This window comes from Epinephelus moara, chromosome 14 (genome assembly GCF_006386435.1).
Source record: "Epinephelus moara isolate mb chromosome 14, YSFRI_EMoa_1.0, whole genome shotgun sequence".
Lineage (NCBI taxonomy): Eukaryota > Metazoa > Chordata > Actinopteri > Perciformes > Serranidae > Epinephelus > Epinephelus moara.
In genome coordinates, this window is record NC_065519.1 from 5,176,616 (window position 1) to 5,199,054 (window position 22,439).

The 22,439-nt window shown below is 44.1% G+C and overlaps 2 protein-coding genes across 6 annotated transcripts; one reads left to right on the forward strand and one right to left on the reverse strand.

The window, feature by feature from the left end:
• Positions 1–448: 448 nt before the first annotated feature.
• LOC126400817 (uncharacterized) lies at positions 449–2,439 on the forward strand. Of its 5 annotated transcripts, none has more exons than XR_007571012.1 (3): positions 450–1,840; positions 2,099–2,185; positions 2,282–2,368. XR_007571012.1 is itself a non-coding variant. In XM_050061781.1 (2 exons), exons 1-2 carry the CDS (start codon positions 898–900, stop codon positions 2,437–2,439), a joined length of 1,014 nt encoding a protein of 337 aa, XP_049917738.1. In that variant the 5' UTR covers positions 449–897. The 5 variants fall into 5 exon arrangements, 2 of the variants coding, with proteins under 2 accessions (XP_049917738.1, XP_049917740.1); XR_007571013.1 differs by having other exon boundaries at positions 450–1,834; positions 1,980–2,185; XM_050061781.1 differs by lacking the exon at positions 2,099–2,185 and having other exon boundaries at positions 449–1,822; positions 2,351–2,439.
• A 331-nt stretch (positions 2,440–2,770) lies between these two features.
• Positions 2,771–22,387, reverse strand: traf3 (TNF receptor-associated factor 3). The gene is made up of 14 exons (XM_050061780.1): positions 22,105–22,387; positions 10,894–11,056; positions 10,605–10,770; positions 9,476–9,527; positions 9,277–9,381; positions 8,961–9,125; positions 8,323–8,403; positions 8,140–8,214; positions 7,940–8,032; positions 7,726–7,866; positions 4,184–4,361; positions 3,740–4,062; positions 3,420–3,611; positions 2,771–2,910 (listed from the first exon to the last, which is right to left on the reverse strand). Exons 2-14 carry the CDS (start codon positions 11,051–11,053, stop codon positions 2,875–2,877), a joined length of 1,767 nt encoding a protein of 588 aa, XP_049917737.1. The 5' UTR covers positions 11,054–11,056; positions 22,105–22,387; the 3' UTR covers positions 2,771–2,874.
• Positions 22,388–22,439: the final 52 nt, after the last annotated feature.

The window sequence follows — 22,439 nt, forward strand, 5'->3', positions numbered from 1 at the left end:
ACAAACACACAGTGCTTCCACCCATAGCAGAGGCATAGAAAGTGAAGTGAGCTTTGGTATTGTATGAAAAACTGAAAGTAGTTGAAGCGTCCGATGACATTTTAACTTGTACTTTCACTTCAACTGACACTTCAGCAATTACTCCCATACAAGTAGTAAAGGTCCACAGAATCACAAGTGACCCAAAGTGTTCACAAGTCAGTGGAAGTGACGGCACTGAAAGCAGCTGAAATGTCAGTGAAGGTCAAAGTGCTGAAAGGAGTGAAAGTGAGAAAGACAGATGAAAGAAGCTGAAAAGTCGGGTTAAACGTAAGTGTTGACAAGTGTTATTTGTAAGCACTATAAAGGTAAGCAGTTGAAGGAGTTAAAATGTTGACATTACATTTTAGGTGGTTGCTGTGGTGATCCGCCGGCCACAGCTATCGCTGGTGCAGAGGTAAATATAATCTAATAAAACTGATTCATTGTGTTTTCTTTATATTTTTATTTTCACACTTTAACAAACATTCAAACTGTGCAAATGAATCAAATGAGTCAGATGAAATCTGTCAACACTGAAAAACTCAGAGGCCACAGAGGAACTCCAGTAGACATACTGGGAACTTATACTGACACAAACTGGGAACTTATACTTGGACAAACAGAGACCTTGTACTGGGAATCTGCTGGATTCTACTGTTCTATAATTAGATCTGAACTATGAATCACTACAGTCACTTTCAATCATATCTCTTTTCTAAATTATTCTCTTCATCTTGGGCTTCATTCAGGTCTTCCTCAGGTTAAATTTTAGATCTGTGAATCAGGGTCTTGGTCGTCTGTGGTCTTGACGAGGTCCTAAGGTCGTCTCTGGTTTGTACTGAGTCTTACAGTTGTCTCTGGTTTGTAGTGGGTCTAATGGTTGTCACTGGTTTGGACTGGGTCTTACGGTCTTCTCTGGTTTGGACACTGTCTTACAGTCGTCTCTGGTTTGGACTGGGTCTTATGGTCTTCTCTGGTTTGGACTGGGTCTTACAGTCTTCTCTGGTTTGGACTGGGTCTTACAGTGGTCTCTGGTTTGGACCCCTTCTTATAGTTGTCTCTGGGTTGGACACCGTCTTACGGTCGTCTCTGGTTTGGACTGAGTCTTACCGTCTTCTCTGGTTTGGACTGGGTCTAATGGTTGTCACTGGTTTGGACTGGGTCTTACGGTCTTCTCTGGTTTGGACACTGTCTTACAGTTGTCTCTGGTTTGGACTGGGTCTAATGGTTGTCACTGGTTTGGACTGGGTCTTACAGTCTTCTCTGGTTTGGACACTGTCTTACAGTTGTCTCTGGTTTGGACTGGGTCTTACGGTCTTCTCTGGTTTGGACACCGTCTTACAGTCGTATCTCTGGTTTGGACTGGGTCTTACGGTCTTCTCTGGTTTGGACACTGTCTCACGGTCGTCTCTGGTTTGGACTGGGTTTTATGGTCTTCTCTGGTTTGGACTGGGTCTTATGGTCTTCTCTGGTTTGGACTGGGTATTACGGTCGTCCCTGGTTTGGACTGGGTCTTATGGTAGTCTCTGGTTTGGACTAGGTCTTATGGTAGTCTCTGGTTTGGACTGGGTCTTATGGTCATCTCTGGTTTGGACTGGGTCTTACGGTCTTTTCTGGTTTGGACACTGTCTTACGGTCGTCTCTGGTTTGGACTGGGTCTTATGGTTGTCTCTGGTTTGGACTGGGTCTTACGGTCGTCTCTGGTTTGGACTGGGTCTTATGGTTGTCTCTGGTTTGGACTGGGTATTACGGTCGTCCCTGGTTTGGACTGGGTCTTATGGTAGTCTCTGGTTTGGACTGGGTCTTATGGTCATCTCTGGTTTGGACTGGGTATTACGGTTGTCCCTGGTTTGGACTGGGTATTACGGTTGTCCCTGGTTTGGACTGGGTCTTATGGTCAACTCTGGTTTGGACTGGGTGTTATGGTCAACTCTGGTTTGGACTGGGTCTTACAGTGGTCTCTGGTTTGGACCCCTTCTTATAGTTGTCTCTGGTTTGGACTGGGTCTTATGGTTGTCTCTGGTTTGGACTGGGTCTTATTGTCTCTGATTTGAACTGGGTCTTACAATCGTCTCTAGTTTGGACTGGGTCTTATGGTAGTCTCTGGTTTGGACTGGGTCTTATGGTCATCTCTGGTTTGGACTGGGTCTTATGGTAGTCTCTGGTTTGGACTGGGTCTTATGGTCATCTCTGGTTTGGACGGTTTGGACTGGGTCTTATGGTCATCTCTGGTTTGGACTGGGTCTTATGGTTGTCCCAGGTTTAGTGTGGGTCTTTTGGTCTTCTCTGGCTTGTACTGGGTCGTATTGTCTTTTCTGGTTTGTACTAGGTCTTATGGTCATCCCTGGTTTGGACTGGGTACATTTTAATAAAAAATGTTTCTGCACTGGATCCTGCTGGTGTGTACTGGTTTTCTGAGCTCCTCTGTGGCTGCAGTGGATTTCCCAGCATGCCTTGGTAAACAGGTAATGAACAGGAAGTAAAGCTTGATGCACGGCATCAGTAATGAGCAGCAACAACGTCCTCGCTGCGGTGGCCATGTTGGCTCCGAGTGATATCACCATGTTGATGTCATGGCAACACTGATCCATTCACACATTCACGCACACACACACACACACAGCTCTGTAGTCCAGCAGCCAATCAGAAGAGGACCCGCCCTCTGGTCTCTGTAAAGTTCACTATGATTGGCTGCTTCCTGTCTGATTCTTCTTCTCTGCTGTCAGCATCGCTCTCAGATAGACGAGCCATCTCCATTGTGACTGATCCTTCCCATCATCCTTTGCTCTACTGGGCATGGACAGGTGAGCTGATCTCAGACCAGCAAGGTCAGAGGTCAGAGAGGTCGCAACGTCACGGGTCAGGAAGGTCAGAGGTATCCACGGTAACCTGCCGATCAAACCAGTCAACACAGAGATTAGTTTGTAAACGAGACATCCAGCTAGACCCTCTTTAACTAGTCCCTCTATAACTAACTCTTTTGTAACTACTCCCTCTAGAACTAGTCCCTCTGTAACTCGTCCTTCTGTAACTATGCCCTCTATAACTGGTCCTTTCTAGCTAAACCCTCTGTAACTAATCCTTGTATAACTAGCCCCTCTGTAATTAGTCTGCCGTAACTAGTCCTTCTGTAACTAGTCCAACTGCAACTAACCCCTCATAATTCGCCCCTTTGTAACTAATCCCTCTCTAACTACTCCCCCTGTTGCTAGTCCCTTTGTAACTAGTCCCCATATCTAGGTCTTCTTCCTCTCAAGTTTGAATGCACCAGTGAGCGCTACATTAGAAATAACTGTCTACCAAATGACTGTAATATGATGTAAAGCAGAGCAGCAGGAGCAGCAGGAGGGACAGAAGGAGGAGAAGGAGGAGTAGCAGGAGGTGTTGTGTGTCCTCACTTTGATGAAGATGGTGTCGTCTTTGATGTAGCTGCCGGTCTCCAGGACGCTCTGAGACACAAACAGAGGGCAGCCGGAGGCGATGTTCATCTCTGCTGCAGGACGCCTGAAGCTGCTGCTGTTTGGATCAGGCTTAAAGGCGTCCCCCAAGTGTTTCCTGGACGGTCCCTGGTCCATCAGCATCAGAGTCACCTGACGGATGAACAGACAGACAGGGAGACAGACGGGTCGGTCAGCATCAACAGAAACTTTAACCTGTTTGAATCCATGAGACTTCTGTTGGAGAACACCTGGTCAAAGTGCCAGTGAGCGGTCTGTACCTTCTGTTTGAAGGGCCAGGGCAGCAGTGCGTCGTACTCGCCCCTCATCACCACAAAAAACAGCGACAGATGCGTCCCCTTGCCCATGCCGTCTCCGTTCAGGTAGACGCGGGCGCACATTTTGTACCCGAAGTATCCGGTGTAAAATGGCTGCGAGTACAAGGACAGTGTCTTTGCAGCTACCGCTTCCTGTTTCCGTCTCTTGTAGTCACGAATCTTCCAGATCAGAGTCCCATTGTAGCTTGCTGTCTCCAGCACCTGGAAACGCAGGTCCATGTCGGCCAATCGGATCTCATGGACACTTAGCTGAGTCTCCAGGGAAGCTGTGGAGAGATGAATATTAGCAATGAGTTACAGATTAACTGTGTTTGAGTCCCCACACCTCTGCAACTAATTCTCTACAACTGGTTCCCAGTCCCGTTTCCTGTGTGTGTGTGTTCTGACCCAGAGTGTTTGTTGTGGACCCGGTCCCGCTGCGTCCCCCCTGTTCCAGAGCGTTCAGTCTCGTCCGGACGTTCTCCAGCGTTCCTCTCAGGTTCTCCACCTCATCTCTGAGCACGCGGAGAGAACGAAGCTCCAGCTCCACCTCCAGGAGCTTCTCTGAGTGCGAGCTCATTAGTTTCTGTGGTAAGAGAGAGATGATTGGCTGTCCGTGTTTAGAGGCGGGGCCAGTCAGTTTGACTGACAGACACAAGTGTAGTTGATGGGGTCTTTGGTGTCTTTGGTACCAGTGGTGTCACAGTTTGAATCCCAGCCCATTTTAAAGTTCTGCCCTCACAGTGGCCATTGTTCCCAACAACATTAAAAACATAAACATTTATTTACAGCTGACAGGCTGGCTTTAGGGTCATATTAAGTATGGCATTGTTTCAACCCAAAGGGACAACTATCCAAGAAACTCAAAGGTTCCTTCAGCCCATTCTGATCTGTGTTTCTACTGCGATCTGAAGACCCGTGAAGATTCTGCAAATTGGTCCGCTGACATATGAAAAAGCAACATGTCGGGATGAGGGCTGCTGGTGGTCACATGGATGAACACTCTGCAGCCTGCAGTTTAATGTGACATGTATTTTATCTATGAAAAAAAAATCTAGGTCTGCCCCCCGACTATGAATTTTCCTAGTAGACCAACAGTCGTCATTTAGGTCCATTAGTCAACTAGTCTCCTGCATGTTTCTGATATGAATGTAATGATTAAATGATATATTTTGGTGGTTTGAGTTGAAGGTGTGAGAAAGAATAGTATCAGTAACATTGTTAACACTGTGCTACATTACAGAGAAATACAAAAATGTACTAATGAACCTTCATTAATTTAGGCCTATATTTTATCTACAAGTGCACGTCACACACTGAGCGAGCCGCCTGTTAATGACGCTGTGGGCTAATGGGCATGTAGCTACTTCCATGTTTCAGATGATACGTCATGTTTGTAGTCGACCAATGAAGATGAGTTTACATATCACCTTGGGTTCGTCCTTCACCTTCTCAAAATGATCCCACACTTTGGATTTCCTGCCCGACATGTTATTAACTAGCCTGTGGAATAACCGCAGGTACCAGCCCTGGAAATTAACCTGACTCCTGTCTGACTGCTGAGCGTGGACACTTCCTGTGTCTGTCCTTTCAAATTAAATTCCCACATGGTCCAGTCATATAGGTTTGGATTTATTTTGACAAGGCGCAGCTCCTAATAAAGTTTCACTTTTGTTTTTTGCTTTGTTTTTGACTGTTTGGTCGACTGTTAGGGGGCAGCCCTAAAAAAAACACACCTCAGGTTTATCACACTTTAACGGTTACAGCTGCAAGGTACTGATGCAAGCCGGATGTAATGAATGAAGTGCAGAAGTGGGAAATGAAACTAAGAGCACAGTAAATCATCTGTTGAGTTTTTTTATGGTTATTTATTGTGCTTTAGAACGTAACCACCGTGAAACAATCAGAAACTAACATTTAATTTATTTTATTCAAGGCTGTCTCACAGAACCACAGCACTGTTTCTCTCTCAGCTCCCTGGTGTGATCTTTCTCTGTTTTTCTCTCTGTCTAAAAAGAGTCTGGAATCTGACAGCAAAGTCTAACTCTACATGTAATGCTATCAAACACAGAGAAATGTTTTCCTCCTTGTCCTAAAAGGTCCAAAATTGATTCTAAAATACTTTGTTACAGCAACACTGCGTGTGTTTGACCAATCAATGACAGTTATCTCTGCCAACCCAACCCTGAAAGTTCCTGTACTTTCAGAAAGCCCCCAAAACTTCATTCAGACGCTGGTCACTGCAGTAAAAACACAATGAGTTCCTCAAAAGGTCCCTAGTTCCTGCGGAAAGTCCCTGAGGTTGTAATGGGGCTAATGATGTACTGTACGCAGCACTGTATATAGTTCAGTGCTGTTTACAGTGCCACACTGTTGCACATCTTCTGTCAGTAAAAACTGAGTCAGGCCACAGATTTGGGTTTTTTGACTGATTTGCAACTTTTAGCAGTCACCTTAAATAAAACATTATGTCACTGTTTTGGAGCCGGCTACTCTCCTGTCACAAGTTTCTTTTACACTGCCTCCTCAAGGCGGGAATTTCACGCTGTTATGTCGTCTTGCCGGTTTTAATAAAAGGTACAATCACAGAATGGGGGGACAGAGTTATCTCACCTTTAAGGCAGCATCAGAGGTAGTAACTAGGGCTGGGTGCTTTGGACAAAAATTCACATCTTGGTATTTACAGGCTGTGATCAAAATAAAATGCAAAGACAGGGATTTCATTCCCTGTTTGAAAATATACAGCTGCACAACGTAAATGAAAAATGATATAAAATAAATAGCAGGGCTGTACATTAATGTTTTGCACACAGCACTGGAGCTACAGAGGTTTAAAGGTTTGCAGCACAGGACACAAAACTATAACATGAGTATAAAAGTATCAAGCAGGCCTTAATCAGCTGGAGTTTGGAACAATTAGAAATCTCTGTGAGGGAGTTAAAAAGTCATTTTTCCATCCGTTGGCCTTTCAAATGAACCTAGTGCTGGAAAATGACTGAAATAGCTTTATTCATTTAGGCTTTCAATCTTAATTATGCACATCAACAGAAGCCGAGGGAGGAAAGGAGCAACACACAGACTGATTTAGTGTAGCTTGTGCAACATACAGACCGATGTCACACTGAAGACTAATGAACAGACAGATTAAACAGAGGAGCAGATCTGTGTCTCTCTGAGTGTTGATGGAGAAATTGTGATTGAGTGAGGGGGCGGAGCTGTGAGGAGAGTGAGAGAGAGGAGCGTTGAACACTGGTATGTGTTACGTGGCGCAACTTGACCCTATATCTATATAAAAGGTGTTGTCTAAATCTACATCTTGCTTGAAAATATATCAATATATTGCATAGTCGTTATAGCATCCAGCCCTAGTTGCAACAGCAATAAAACAATGTCTATATAAACGTGACAGCCGGCAGGTCCAGATCGAAACGGGATGAGATCTAAAAGTAGCAGTTAGCAGCTACCTCAAAGAAGAAGAACAAAGGCTGAAAATGTCAGCAAATCAGGAAACAATGGCAGCTCCTTACCCACCGAGCAGAGGACGAGATCAGCCGCCATATGACAGGGACGGTAAAAGATTGTTATCACCATGTTAATGCCGTTGTTATTGTTTTTACAGTGCTATTGACGAGAATGTTATATGTTGCACTCGAGATTGATGCTGTTGTGTTACATGTCATGCCTCTTTTGCTTCTGCAATGCCTGCATGCTGTCTAAAACGACACACTGAAGCAGCATGCTGTTGTTTGGTGCTGTGTAAAAAGGGCTTCAGTCTTTTTATCCAATCTAAAAGAAAAACACAACATTTCCATTTACTATCTATTGACTTCACTTTAAGGTTTAAACTGTGTGGGTTATTTTTCTCCACTTTAATCATGTTATGGAATTTTAACAGACTCTGAACCGACACAGTATATGAAGTGTGTAACGTAAATATACTGCAGTATTACCTGCATGGTGGCCAGTTTCTGCTCCATCTGTCGGTTCTTCTCTCTCAGCTCATCGTTCTGGTTCTCCAGTTCAGACAGTCGACTGCTGAGAGCAGGAAGCACCTTATACCTCTCCAACAGCTCACCTTTAATATCCTCCACCTGGAAATACACACAAACATCAGTCACACTGAACTCTTTGCTATGGTTACCTCAGGCTGGTTGCTATGGTTACCTTGTTCTCTAACGTGGAGTTTCTGCTGGCCATCATTCTCAGGTGTTCAGCTGCAAAGGTCGACTCATGTTGCCTCATGTCCTGGTTCAAACCCTGGAACACAAACACAGTAAAGATATGACCACATGGCGTGCAGAACACACTGGTTCATTCACACTGAGAGGAAGAGGCAGAAGGAGAAGAGGAGGAAGAGGAGTTACCTTGAAGGTGCAGCCGTAGCGGTGGAACTGACAGCTCACCTGAGCTTTGGGACAGTCATGTTGGTGACTGGACAGCTGAGACACAAATCAAATCAATCAGAATTATCAATTTTGGAGTCACACAGGTAAAACAGTGGCACAGATACACACTGAACCAAAGCAGGAGATAAACAAGATCAGTACCTCACTGCGGGGAAGGGACGAGAAGGTGCAGTGGTTCGGACACGACACTGGGAACGCTGGACACACCGTCTCTTTGTGTTTCTGAAAACAGACAGAAAACTTCAGAATCAGAACAACAGCTTCATCTGTCAGACAGAAACAAACCAACAGCAGTCAAAGAACCACAGGAACGCTCAGCTTCCTGTTCTCAGGTCAGTTTGTGTCGAGTCCACTTAGATCGATTCAATCACAGACCAGTCCACTCTGAAGATACAGGAAGTCAGAAGAGGAGTCCACATGAAGGTCCTGACACACCGAGCCAACAGTCGGCTGTCAGTCAATGTTGGGCCGTCGGTAAGCGTCCGTAACTCTAGTTGGTGCGGTGTGTGAATTGGGAACGGCGATGCTGAATGAAATCACTCTGATTTGCAGTTCAGCTCAGCACAAGAGAAGATAAATGGAAGTGAGGAAAGTAAACAAACATGCAGGGGCAGAGCGTAGGTACTGGTTGGCCATCGGCTGTAGTCTTTGCGGTGTATTCCTGCGCAACTTTTTGGTCAAGACAGCACAGGGCCTTTGTCACCACTAGTTCTGTAGGTCAGTCAGCAGTGATGTCATAAGCTACCCGCAGGTCGGTCAGCAGTGATGTCATGAGTTACCTGCAGGTCAGTCAGAGGCATCTTGGTCATGCAGAACTCGCAGCTGGTCTCTCTGTGTTTACATTTCCAGCTCAGGTGGTCGGGAATCTCTTTCCTCATCATTCGCTCTTTACATTTCCCCAACGGACAGGGAACCTCGTAGAACGGACACACATTCAGGTGGTCCTACAGACAGACAAGTGAGAGACAGACAGAATGAGTGAGTTGTCCTGCTAAAACCAGGTCATCATCTTTGCGTGGACACCAGGGTGTACACATGCAGGATTTATACAGCCAATGAGCAGGATTCTCTGTATGAACATGTTGTTTTTCTCACAGGTATCTGCTGCAGACTCATCTGCTCCTGACAGCCGTTAGCTTCACTACGACAGTAAACCTTTAGTGCCATGATCTCCCGATGGCAGCAAACGTCTCGGAAGATCTGAAACATAAACACAAGAGCTTCAGTAACTGATCAAAAATCAAACAGTAATTAATACCAACTTTATCTCTGTTGTGATGTCCTGCGTTCCTACCTTGTCTTTGAACAAAGGCTCCATGTCAGCTGGACATACCGGGTTTGGGTGACTGCAGGAGGACAGAGGACATAAAGTTACTGATTTAACTGAAGACAGATAGGGACAACCTGCATCTGTTACATGACTTCACCTTTTTTTGGCAGATGCCTTTGTTCAAAACATTTACAGTGAGTGCATTCAAATCACGCCGGGGCTCGATATCATCCAAAACTGGGAGTGTGTACCTTGTAAACAAGCAACTGAATGCTCACATTCGGTGCCGCAGTACAAGTCCTTAGAGATGAGAGAGATTTGGCTTTCTTCTCTTAAATGAGACATTAAGTGTTATCAAGGGTTACTGAGGTGTGAAAAGGTTGTGGCAGTTAAAGTTGTGCCGTGACTCTGCTGCTCTCCACCACTGTGGAGCTACAACAAAGAAGAGTCTGATGGAGATGAGCGACCACAGGCTCCTCTGAGTGATGGGACAACAACATGTCCAGAGACATGACAACACCTGGATGAGCACCTGGGTTGCCTCCTTGGTGAGGAGGGGGTTAAACTCCCTGATGTTGTAAAGGAGGAACTGACAGGAGCTACTGCTGCCATGTTTGCAGAGATTGACTGGTGTTGTCAGGGTGATGGACAGGTCTCTGTGAGGGGACCCTTTCTATCTGACAAACACAACCTCAGTCTTGTCCAGGTTGAGCTTTAGGTGGTGCCTCAGCCAGGTGAGCAGCAATGCCTCCACCTGAGTGTCAGATGGGAGGAGTGACAAGAATAGCTGGGTGTCATCAGCGTAGAGGTGGTAGGTGAAGCCATGAGAGTGTGACAGCACAGAGTGTCCCTGTGTAGAAGAAGAGCAGAGGGACCAGGACGGAGCTTTGTGGAACTCCTTTTACAGGTAGGACGTGGAGCATGTCACCTGGTGGGAGCAACCTGTCAGGTAGGATGCAAAAAGAGAGCGTGCTGAGCCCAATCCTTTAAGGGTGGAGAGGAGGACGTGGTGGTGGAGGACAGAGGAGAGCAGCATGGGGCTCCTTTATTTTTGAAGCTGAAAGGTTACATGGCACACACACACCTGAAAATCACTTCCTGTCTAACTGTCTCTTTCTCTCCTTGTCTTACACTTTATCTCTCTGTCTCTCACCTGAGGATGTCCTTGATGCAGCTCTGACAGAAGCGGTGTCCACACTCAGTCTGGCGGGGCTGACACAGGACCAGCCTGCAGGCCTCGCAGCAGTATTTGGCTTCTGGAGTTTCTACAAAGTGATCTCTGAATCCTCCGTGAAGAGGCAGGAAACCTGCAGGGACACCTAAACACAGAGACACACCTGAAATCAGGATCCTGAACACAGACACACCTGAGCTCAGGACACTAAGCCAATCACAGCGCAGGGCTGGGACCAGCTGATGGTGTGGGTGTTTCAAGTGCTTACCTTGTGAAGCAGTGGGGTCGCTGGGAGGCCAGGGATTGGCTTGGCGGTGAGAGGGCTGAGGGATGGGCGGGACCACAGATAGGGGCGTGGTCAGGGAGGGCGCCACCTGCTGGAGGGGAATCTGCACCTCCCTCCCGTCAGCACTCCTCCCCGCTGACATGACCTGAGGAGGAAGGAGGGGAGAGTTAATGTGGATGTCTGCACATGCTCAGTGGAGTCCTGCAGAGGGGCATGGCCTATGGCTGATATAAAGGCCAGGTCACGCGTTAAACTATAATTTAAACAGAAATCACAAATCACCTTTGACCTTTTGGATATAATATGCCATCACTTTATCATTATACCCCATTAAACATTTGTGTTAAGTTTTGTCATGATTACTGTATGAATTCTTGAGTTATGGCCAAAAAAAACTTTGTGAGGTTGCACTGACCATGACCTTTGTTCACATAATTCTGATCAGTTTATTAATCAGTCCAAGTGGACGTTTGTGCCAAATTTAAAGATATTTCCTTAAGGTGCTTTTGAGACAGTGCGTTCATGAGAATGAGACAGATGCAAGGTCACAGTGACCATAAAAAGTGAAGTGAGCTTTAATATTGTATGAAAAATCGAAAGGAGTTGAAGTGTTTGGTGACATTTTGAATTGCACTTTCACTTCAATTGACATTTCAGCACTTCACCTTCAGAAATTACTCCCATTCAAGTAGAAAAGGTCAACACAATTAAAATTGCTCTTGAGGTTATGGCACTGAAGGCAGCTGAAATTCAAGTTCAAGTAAAAAAGGTTCGTGGAATCAAAACTGACACAAGGTGTTCACAAGTCAGTGGAGGTAACAGCACTGTAGGCAGTTGAAGTGTCGGAAAGGATTAAAAGTGTGACAGACAAACTACTTTTCGACTGACTCGTGAACAATTTGGGCCAATTTCAAATTCAAGTTCAAGTCGTAAAGGTCCAATGAATCACAACTGACCCAACATGTTCATGAGTCAGAGGAGGTGATGGCACTGAAGGCAGCTGAAGTGTCAGTGAAGGTCAAAGTGCTGAAAGGAGTGAAAGTGTGAAAAAGAGCTGAAAGAACCTGAAAAGTCAAGTGAAATGCAAGTGCTTTAAAGTGTCAGTTGTTAGCACTGAAGGTAAGCAGTTAAAGGAGTTAAAATGTTGACATTGTATTTCAGGTGGTTGCTGCAGTGATGTCACTGTTTAGCACCATACACACTTGTCGTACCCTGAAAATGTCAATAAAAAGCATTAAACTGACACACTTCAAAAACTGCAAAAGATTTTTAAAAAGCAGAGTGGAATTTATTAATTCAGGAGCTTCATTTAAAGTTTGAATCACATCTGTAGCTGAAGGTTTGCTGAAGAAAATGAAGTTTGAAGTTTAAATTCTTCCCGTTGACCTCCACTAAAAAAAAAACAGTTCAATGAAACCTTTAATAAAGCAGCTGCACATTTTCAAACATGACTCAGTTTCAACCTGACAGGATACTGACGGACACAAATCAGCCAGAAGAACAAAACCGACATGAGCATATGAAGAGATGTGACCTCTGACCTCAGAATCAGCTGTTCACCACACACACACACACACACACACACACACACACACACACACAGACAGACAGACACAGACACACACGCATCACTTCCTGTCATGCCTCAGCTGTGGGGATGCTAGGGGCTTTTCCACTGACTGCATCATTAACACACACACACACACACACACACACACACACACACACACACACACACACACACACACACACACACACACAAACTTCCCGTGTGTGACATCATCACAGACTGAAAAACTGAATGATTTCCTGACCAAACTTCAAAATAAAAGACCTGAATGTGCTGATAAAGAAGCAGTTCGGGGGAAGAAACCACCATTCAAACCACCATGCGTGTGTGTGTGTGTGTGTGTGTGTGGCGTTGGAGACGACTGCCGTGTCTCAAGCTCCTCAACTATGTGTTGTTGTTTTTTTCTGCTTTATGATCAACAACCAGTGGAGCTCAGATTCTTCCTCCTAATCTGGAGCATCTTATTATCAGATTTTGTCCTCATTGTCTCCAGAGAGAGTTTACATCATGTTCTCACGGCAGTGTACATCCCATCACACGCCGCACCGCCTGAGCACTGGACGAGCTGTATAGACTCATTGACAGCAGAGACCTCACACACGGCAGCTGCTTTTAAACAACACCAACCTGAGGAAAGTCCTCCTGCATTATCACCAAGACTTCAGCCATGCAACGCCTGGAGGTGACACATTCAATGAGTTTAAACTCTCTGGGTCGGACATAAGACCCGCCCTCACCTGCCCTTCAACAAATCACATCACTCCTCATTTCTGCCTCTGCCTGCCTATAGGCAGAGACTCAAATGTGACTCACCGGTGACACGGATCATTCAGCACCAGTCCGACCAGTCAGACTCTACATCAGTTATTCAAAGCCCTCATCACCTCCTCCTCCTCCCTGACTCACTCATCACAGTGTTTTCCACAGAAACAGGTTCTCTGAGAGGCAGGTTGGAGACCTGAGGAACAAACTGATCATCACTCAAGACTTCCTTTGATCAGTTTGTGGTTGAATCTATCAGAACTGATCAATAGATTAGAGGGGAAAGCAAACTCCTGTAGAAACTACCTGCACAATAGTAGATATTTTTATAGCGTAGTAAATATTTTTAAAGTGAAGTAAATATTTTTATAATGTAGTAAATATTTTTTAAATGTGTCATTAATATTTCTACAATGCAGTAAATATTGTTTAACTGTAGTAAATATTTGTACACTGTAGTAACTATCTTTATAGTGTAGAAAATCTTCTTATAATGTAGTAAATATTTGATAGTGTAGTAAATATCTGTGCAGTACAGTACATATCTGTACACCGTGGTAAATATTTATACAGAGTCCTAACAGTAAACGCCGGTGTCACGCTGAGTGAAATCCTGACTGAGCAGCAGAAACAGAAACTGGGATGTTTCGGTTGACAGCAGCAGAGGGGGGTTTCCTCAGCACACCACAGCTGCTACACTTTATACACAGCCAGGGAGAAAACATTTTCCAAATGATCTTTAAATGTTGGGATCTGTGTTCAGTGAGACACTCAGACCAGCAGAGGGCGCTGTGATTCGCTGACTAACGAACTAACTGGAATGAAATCAGCTTCTCAGCACTGAGGTCTCATTTCACCTCTTCAGGTAACCAATCAAAAATCAGCTGCCCATAACTCAGACACATTAAGCACCAGTTACAAGACGGAGACGGGAAACACGGGGAACCAGTACAGCACCAGTACTCGTGCCACGTGGAAAAACCCTGCAAGTCCACTGCACTTCTGCTTTGTTTCTTCAGTCAGAGCGAAACTTCACCTGAAGCTGCTTTCACTTCAGCTTCAGCATCAAACATGTGAATGTATCAGAATCTGACTGGACTCTGATTCATTCCTCTTCAGTCTCAATTAAACTCCTCAAAACCTTTTTGTCCCTCCAACAGACCCGTACCTCACACTGAACACAGTTCGGCTACGTTCGGACAAAAGCTGATTTTTATGTGACTCAGGTCTGTTCTTTTAATAACAGTGTGAACAGGTTACATCACATGAATCTGATCGTTTACATCCTGATTTCAGTCACTTCCATATAAGCTCCTAAATCACGCACAGCCACCTAAGTCTAAACAGTCATATCGGGGGTCACGCCACTTTCACGTCTCACAGGTGGCTCGCCTGCAGCGTAAATTATAAACCAGCCTTTAACTGAGGCTCTTGCTGAGAGTCGTGCAGAGTCGTGCTAGATGGAGTTTCACCACTCCTGGCTGTGACTCCATCCACACACACCTCCACACAATTTAACACAAGTCTCTCTTTATCCTCATCCTCATGGTCACTGGCTTCCCCTGCATATCAGCTTAGAAATGACACAATAAACCCACATCTCATTGGCCTTCATGTTTAGTTCTGTACTACAGCGTGCTGTGTGGGACATATTTGTTACTGTTCTTTTGCAGGTCAGTTCAGGATCGTGACCAGTTTACACTGGAATCTGATATTGGCTATCATCCATCCATTTTTATGCTCTTATCTGGGGCCAGGGCAGCAGGCTGAGCAAGGTACTCCATACGTTCCTCTCCTAAGCATCCTTCTCCAGCTCCTTTCACTTTACCCATCAAACGACCATTTGTATAAGGCTGCTTTCAGACTTAGAGTTGTCTTGCTTTGGTCTGAATCAGGGACTCATGTTGTCACAAAGTTGTATAATTGCCTAGAGTTGGTTCGTGTTCTCACGGCAGCATTTACAAGAGGACCAGATCAAACGCCTTGTGTGAGAAAGCTGCTCTTGATTGGTCAGAATTTCCATGTGGGAAAAATCCAGGAAGTAAAGCAAACGTTGAAGAAGAGTACACTTGCAAGATAAATGTGACACTTTCTAATGTCACAATGGAGGGACAACTACGCAGGTTGATTTTAGCGCTGCTCATCGTGGACTATATTGCTGTCATTGTTCATTTTAGTCAAACCATACAGTTTGAAAACGAGGCGCGGCTCCAACTAGAAAACAATGTTTTGATGCATTGGATGTGCTGAATGTGCATATTAAGGCAGTACAGGAGGAGGTGCACATTAATAATCCTCCAGGACTGTAACATGCTCATGTTTAACCCAAACAATGTGTCATGTGACTGCAGTTGCTTCACATCCAGGTCGGAACACCTTCTCACCACAAACCAACCGCACCAGAGTTCCTTTGGAACCGGACTGAGACCGCCTCTTCAAGAAGGTCTCGGTCCGGTTGTTTCGGTGCACACCTGAGTGTGATTGCTGTGTTCACACCTGCCCAAACGAACCACACTGAGGGGGCAAATGAACTTAGGTTTGATGGAACATAACCACACAAAGCAGGTGTGAAAGCACCCTTAGGAAGCAACTCTCTCCCAACCTGGAGGGGGCAATCCACCATTTTCCAACAGAGAACCACAGCCTCAGATTTGGTGGTGCTGACTCTAATCCCAACCGCTTCACACTCAGCTGCTAACCACCCCAGTGCCTGCTGGAGGGCACAGTGGGATAAAGCCAACAGAACTACATCGTCTGCAAAGAGCGGAGACTTTCTTAGGTCCCAAAACTGGACACTCTGATCCTCCCGCTGCGCCTTGAGATCCTGTCCACAAATACCACAACCACAACTACTGCGACTAGAGTTTACATGTTCTCCCCGTGTCAGCGTGGGTTTTCTGTGGGTTCTCCGACTTCCTCCCACAGTCCAAAGACATGCAATTTATGATTTACTGATGAATTTAAATTGTCCGTAGGTGTGAATGTGAGTGTGAATGGTTGTCCGTCTCTATGTGTCAGCCCTGTGATAGTCTGGCGACCTGTACAGGGTGAACCCTGCCTCTCGCCCACGACCCTTAACAGGATAAGCGATTACGGAAAATGAATGTTAGTTAGTTAATTAGATTTGATATGGACATCAGCGTAGCATTAAAACTGTACATGTCTGTACCAGGAGCAGATGCACAGAGATCAGTGTTTCCACGAGACGCTTTCTAAACGACAAAAAAGAAAAGGAAAACACAGAATACAGGTGAGTCTACAGCGGTATCAGGCGTGAGAACTGAGTTGGTTCTCTTTTAGCCGTAATTTAATCCCCCAATTAAAACAGTGAGTATATTTACATGCACAAAATAGTCCAGTTTTAAGATGTTTACATGGCTAATGAAAATATATATTCCGTTCACATACAGCTGCGCATATTCCGATTACAATGTCGTTTGTCACATCAAAAACAGAAAAGTGGAACTGCTTGTCATTTTCCCTCTTTGCATGAAAATAGGATTTTTCCAAAGTTTCCTAACAATGGCGGCGGACTTGTTCGACCATGCGAACACAGCCTCCCTCTTTCCTTCCTTCAACCACCTTCTTAAAAAGGCCGGTGTTGCGATATTTCAGCACACCCAAAAACTTGTTGGTGTCCAAGCCTTTCATAATGTTTAAAGTCAGTGTGTGTCTTCATCAGACCAGAAGTGTGAGCTTTTTTACACCATCACTGCAAACTAATGGCAAGTTGGTTTGTGTACAACGTATCCATGACAACCCACAGAGTCAAATGCTAACAGGCAAGGGGCCGTGTGTCTCAAACTGCAGTAAAAAACCAATTCAGAGACATATTCTGAATGCGTTGTATACCTGTACAAAGAATGCTCCTAAAGCCAGAATAACACCAACACATCCCACATGTCTAAATCGGACAATGCTAAATACGGAAAAAGGGCTAACTCGGAAAATCCAGACGGAATATGCTCTTTACATAACCAGCATCAAATTCAGAATACTGTAATGACGTAAAACTTCAATTAAAGGCCCAGTCCCTTTTACTGGCCTGGTGTGGCTACACATTTTCACAAATAAAGGCCTGTCTCAATTAGACACCTGGTCTGGTTGCCAAGCAGTTAATTTTTAAAGTTCTTCAGATGTATAAAACCAGGTTGTTGGCTACCTCAAATTATGTGTCCATTCCTCCATCACCCTGTAAGTTATTCACATTCCTTAAGTCTGTATGGGTCCTCAGATCCAAAGAATCAAAGGGGTTTTTCATAGAAATGAAACCAAGTTGCGTCTGTACGCCGCGTGTCGTAATTCTCGAGAGCCATGACTCACTCTCTGTCTGATGTGCTATCTGTCAGAGCGAGATCAAATGACTGATTCATAATTTATACACTACCTGAAACCTAACTTTTTAACAAGTAATATTCATACTGGTTCAGATAAATAATTTGATTATATTTTCTGATGTTTGCTCATTAACGGTTTTGTGTGAAAGGCCTGTCCCAAATACAGGTCTGTTGATTGCAGTGATTTAAGCAAATGATAGCCCGGGCTACTAATTGAAAAGTTTTATGGTATTCTGAATAACAGTGGAATATTAGCGTGCATGTGACCGTACCCATTGTGTTGCCTATCCCTGCCTCTTTAACAGAGAAGACTGAATGTCCAAATGAAGTTTTGTGTGTAGTACTGTGACAGTTTGTCAACTTGACGGGAGAAGACGCGTAAAGGCATTTAAAAATAAGGTCGAAAAACCTCTGAGGCTTTCAGAGCTGAACACATCGTTTTGTTCTACAGTGATCTGATGAATTTATACATTCTTTATCTAATAATCTACAAAAATAATTAACATTGTTATTGATATAAAGCTTAATTTGGCATCAACTATAAACCCTGCTTTTGACATGCTTAATAGAATTCAACATAAAACGTGTCATTAAAGGACGAACATCCTCAAATCTCCGTCTCAACATTACTCATAATCATCAGTTCACCTACTGACATACACAGTATTTACACACACACACACACACATATATAAGCTGTATGTATGAGTGAACTGATAACACAGAGTCAGTGTGAGTGCTCCTCTATAACCTGACCACAGAGAAACAACAGCCTGAAACATCAGTTCCTACTGAAACAGAAACAGACTGAGCGTTAGCAGCTGATCCATCAGATCAGGAACCAGTTGGACAAAACACCTGAAAGGGGCAGTTCAGATTTTTTGAAGTGGGGTTGTATGAGGAATTTATGCATATTATCTGCAGTAGATGATGTGATGGTGGTCAACACGCCGTCATTTTGGAGAAGCAGGCAAACAAAACTGATCCAGGCAGCGGTAGCCCAGCAGCTCCTGTGCTCAACTCTGTTAAATCACTGTTTTTCTCAATGGAGTCTGGCTTTAGAGAAAGTGGAATAGCTTCAGTTCCATGACTGACATTGCTGTCTGGTGTTAAAGTAAGCAGTGAAATACTCCCAATACAGCACACACTGAAACTGATATTGATTTTTTATGTGGCTAAAATGTTTTATTTCTGACCCCGTCCACAGCAGTACATTGCTCAGCTTCTGTGTCAGACTCCAGCCTGCTTCTCCAAACTGGAGGTGTCCCGACCGTCATTTACTGTAGGTATTATCTTGACTATAAGTACCTCACACAACCCCACCAGGGTTGCAGCGATATACCGGTTTCAAGGTATACTGTGATGTATAAGTTGACGGTTATCATACAATTTCTTATCACGATACTGCTAAAAATGCAACTAGACGTTGAATGTGAAAATGTTTTCAAGTTTCAGTTAAAGTCATAAACTGTTTGTTCAGCAAACAATAACCCTCCTGTTTTCACTCCTTTAAGGCTCATTCTGACTGATGATAAGATAAATTCTTTAATACTGTGATACTGTGACACCACAATATTTTCTAAGATGGTTATCGTACCGAGAAAATCTCATACTGTTGCAGCCCTAAAGCCCTCTTCACAAAATCCGAACTATACCGTCAAGTTTTCGGTAAAATTTACAGTTTCCATTGAGACTGTTTGTTTGCACTCAGGCTTGTGATACCCGTCATCGCCTCACAAAGTTGGGCTACAGATAGCAAAATATGGCAGAAGATAAGAAGATAAGAAAAGCAAATTGTTCAGAGTGGGAAAAGATTAAACTTGTGGAAGGATACAATAAAGGAAAGCACAAACTTGGCTTGATCCGCAAATATCAGCAAACAGAAAACAGTGAATGTGGGAGGAAACTGCAACAAAAATTAATTTAAGTCACGTCCATAGCGTAAAATCAAAAGTGCAAGTAAGACTGTGGAACACACACTTCTCAGGATGAGCTTATGGTCTTCATTAATTGACATAAACTCGGCCGTGTTGCTGCCAAGACAGAGTCAGAGGTAGCAAAGGTTTTTTTCTTGACTTTGGTTGCTAAGGTCTTTGTGCAATGGTTTAAGGATTCCTTAAGTATGAGGGGTGATTTATGCTCAGCGTTAAATACGGAGACGGACGAAGCCTATTGTTTGTACTCTGCGTTCACTTTGTCTGTATTTGTGCACGTTTTCTAAAAGCTTACGGATACAGACTGGTGCTGCACCCCGTCTTGTACGGATCTCTATCACCCTGTTTGTGTTGTGTTTTTATTTTTGTTTGTCAAGACTGAACGTCTCATTTGATGTGTAGAACTGTCGTGTACCAACCTAAACAAAATCAATAAAGATTTGAATTAAATAAAAGAAAAACAGAGCGTTTCAGACACACTGTAGCCCCTTTTACACTGCCAGATTTTCGGTGAATGTTGGGCCGTTTTGCCGGCAAGATGCTAGTGTTTAGACACACAGAGCCGGATTGGCNGCGCGCCCTCCTTGTCCTCGCAAACAAAGAGGCCATTAACCGTCAGATGACGGGGACGGTGAAGCACGGGCCGACTTATGAGAGAATCACCGCTACACGTTTTGTTACTTGCTCACGCCCCCCATTGCCCTGAAAAAGGCGCATTCTGCATTAACAAAAGTAGGTAGGCGGTATTTTGCTGCACTCCCCGATTTTGTTTTTATACTGCCAATGCTGAAAAAAGACTGATTGGGCTTTCCTGCAAATTTGCACAATTCCTGTCTAAAAAGGGGCTCGTGATCCCAGGTATATTCAGGCGCACAGTACGAGCAAAATAATGTGTTTTTTGAACATTAAATCGTGTAAACGTGTTCTAGTAGAAACCCAAAACACAAGTTTGAACCTGGATATGAGCATGATACGGGACCTTTAAGTCAGACTTTAAAGAAGATCTTAACTGTGAGTGTTCTGTGCAGCCGGCCCTGGTTTTATCCTGACAGAGCACACGGCTCTTCATTTAAAACAACAGCTGAATCAATCAAGAAATCAATCAATCAACTGATTTAATCACCAGCATTTCTTTGATCAGTTATTTGACTGGTTCTAGCTTCTTGGCTGTTTAGTCCTCAGACAGAAAAGTCACATTTATGATGTTTAATTCAACAACAAATGAATCTACAGATTAATAATTAATCATGTAAATATTGATTAAGAATCTGATCCAATTCATTTTATTTAAAAATCAAAATAAAACAGCTTATTTCCTTGTGTCAGCTAAGAAACGCTGATCGCTGATGTTGTGGAAGGGTAAAAATATATATTTTTTCTTATCTTTATAAACTCTAAAAGAGAACAGCGTCTGTATCCGTTTTGTTAATACACTAATTATCTTTACATTGCATTTGTATATTTACTAATAATATCTTTACTTGTATATATTTGCTCATGATCGGTGCACAATGACACCACACTCAATAAAATGCTTTAACTGAAAATAAAGCAGCATCACAGGAGCTGACAGACTGACGCCATGTTCAGTAATAATGGACTCTGGTGCTGTACAGAGGTACGACGTGCAGTGCCTCCATGTTCTGATACTCCACCCTGAGCTCCACCTCGACCAGCTACGGCCTCACAGCTGATATCACAATAATCCCTTCAGCACTGGGCCTCTGGTTTCTGTTTCAGTAACTGAATCTGTGTGAGGACGGCATATTTTTACACTGACGACACTGTCTGATGATTTACAGAACAAAAGATTAAAATACATCAATAAAACAAATTGTGAAAATAATGCAAACCATTTTTAGATTTTAAAATCAGCTAAATTTGATTGATTGAGTAAAATTTTATACAAACAGCCGACTGAAAAAACCTAATATATGATGGTATCATTTCCCTTTTGGAGGAAATAATATTAAAAATGAGTTATAAGTGATTAGTTGAGCAACAGAACAGAAACAGCTCCAGTTTTGATTCAGTTAACTGAATATTAATGTCATTAATTTAAATTATAATGACAGTGTTGAGGGTTATTAACATAAATACTGTAAAAGGTAAAAGACATTTGGTCCCACAGTGAGAGGCAGATTAATAATCAATATATCATTCAGAATAATAATGATAATACTAAAATGACTGTGACGTGGTTGAGGTTGAGGCTGAGTGAATAATTCCACCTTTAATCATCAGTTTGATTGTTCAGGTCTGACTGTAGGCTCTCTACAAACGCAGCTATCGATCGTGTATTGATTATTTCTGATCAGTTTGGCTGAGTAATGCTAACAGACTGTTAGCTTCTTTAGCTTCTTGTTGCTGTTTGTTCAATAAAGATCATTTTAAATCACACACACACACACACACACACACACGGAGCTAGCTGTAGCATCTGTTGTGTTCTGAAGCTAACACACACACACACACACACACACACACACACACACAGAGCTAACATGTTGTCCGCCTCTAGCAGCAGCTGTCGGGTTCTATTGAGGTTCTATTGAGGTTCTACTGAGGTTCTACTGTCTCCGGGACTCACATGAATCTCCTCCGCAGGCCACAGCTCAGCTCAGCAGCTCCGAGGCTCGGCGGTCTCTGTCCGGGATTCAAACCGTCAACCTGCCGCTGCCGCTGCCTCTGAGCCTCCGGGCCTCAGGCGGACTCCTCATGGTCCGGGTTCGGGTTCAGGGTTCTGCGGACTCTCCGGGTTCTGTCGGTCCTGGGTGCGCGAGCGAGAGAAGTCACTGGGATCCAGTTCAGAGATCCAACGGGGAGGACTGGGCTGATCACACTGGAAACCCCCTCTACTGCTTCCGCCCAGGAAATCCCCCAGCTGCCCGGAGAGAGACAGCCGGCCACCGGGGGGCGCTGTGT

What these genes read in the sequence shown, in the direction of transcription:
- LOC126400817 (XM_050061781.1), top strand. Translation starts at nt 898, where the DNA reads ATGGTTGTCACTGGTTTGGACTGGGTCTTACGGTCTTCTCTGGTTTGG. An exon ending in TAGTCTCTGGTTTGGACTGG is followed by an intron (nt 1,823 to 2,350) that starts GTCTTATGGTCA and finishes GGTTTGTACTAG; the next exon opens with GTCTTATGGTCATCCCTGGT.
- traf3 (XM_050061780.1), bottom strand. Translation starts at nt 11,053, where the DNA reads ATGTCAGCGGGGAGGAGTGCTGACGGGAGGGAGGTGCAGATTCCCCTC. An exon ending in GCTACGGCTGCACCTTCAAG is followed by an intron (nt 8,033 to 8,139) that starts GTAACTCCTCTT and finishes TTTGTGTTCCAG; the next exon opens with GGTTTGAACCAGGACATGAG. An exon ending in AGAAACTGGCCACCATGCAG is followed by an intron (nt 4,362 to 7,725) that starts GTAATACTGCAG and finishes CTCTTACCACAG; the next exon opens with AAACTAATGAGCTCGCACTC.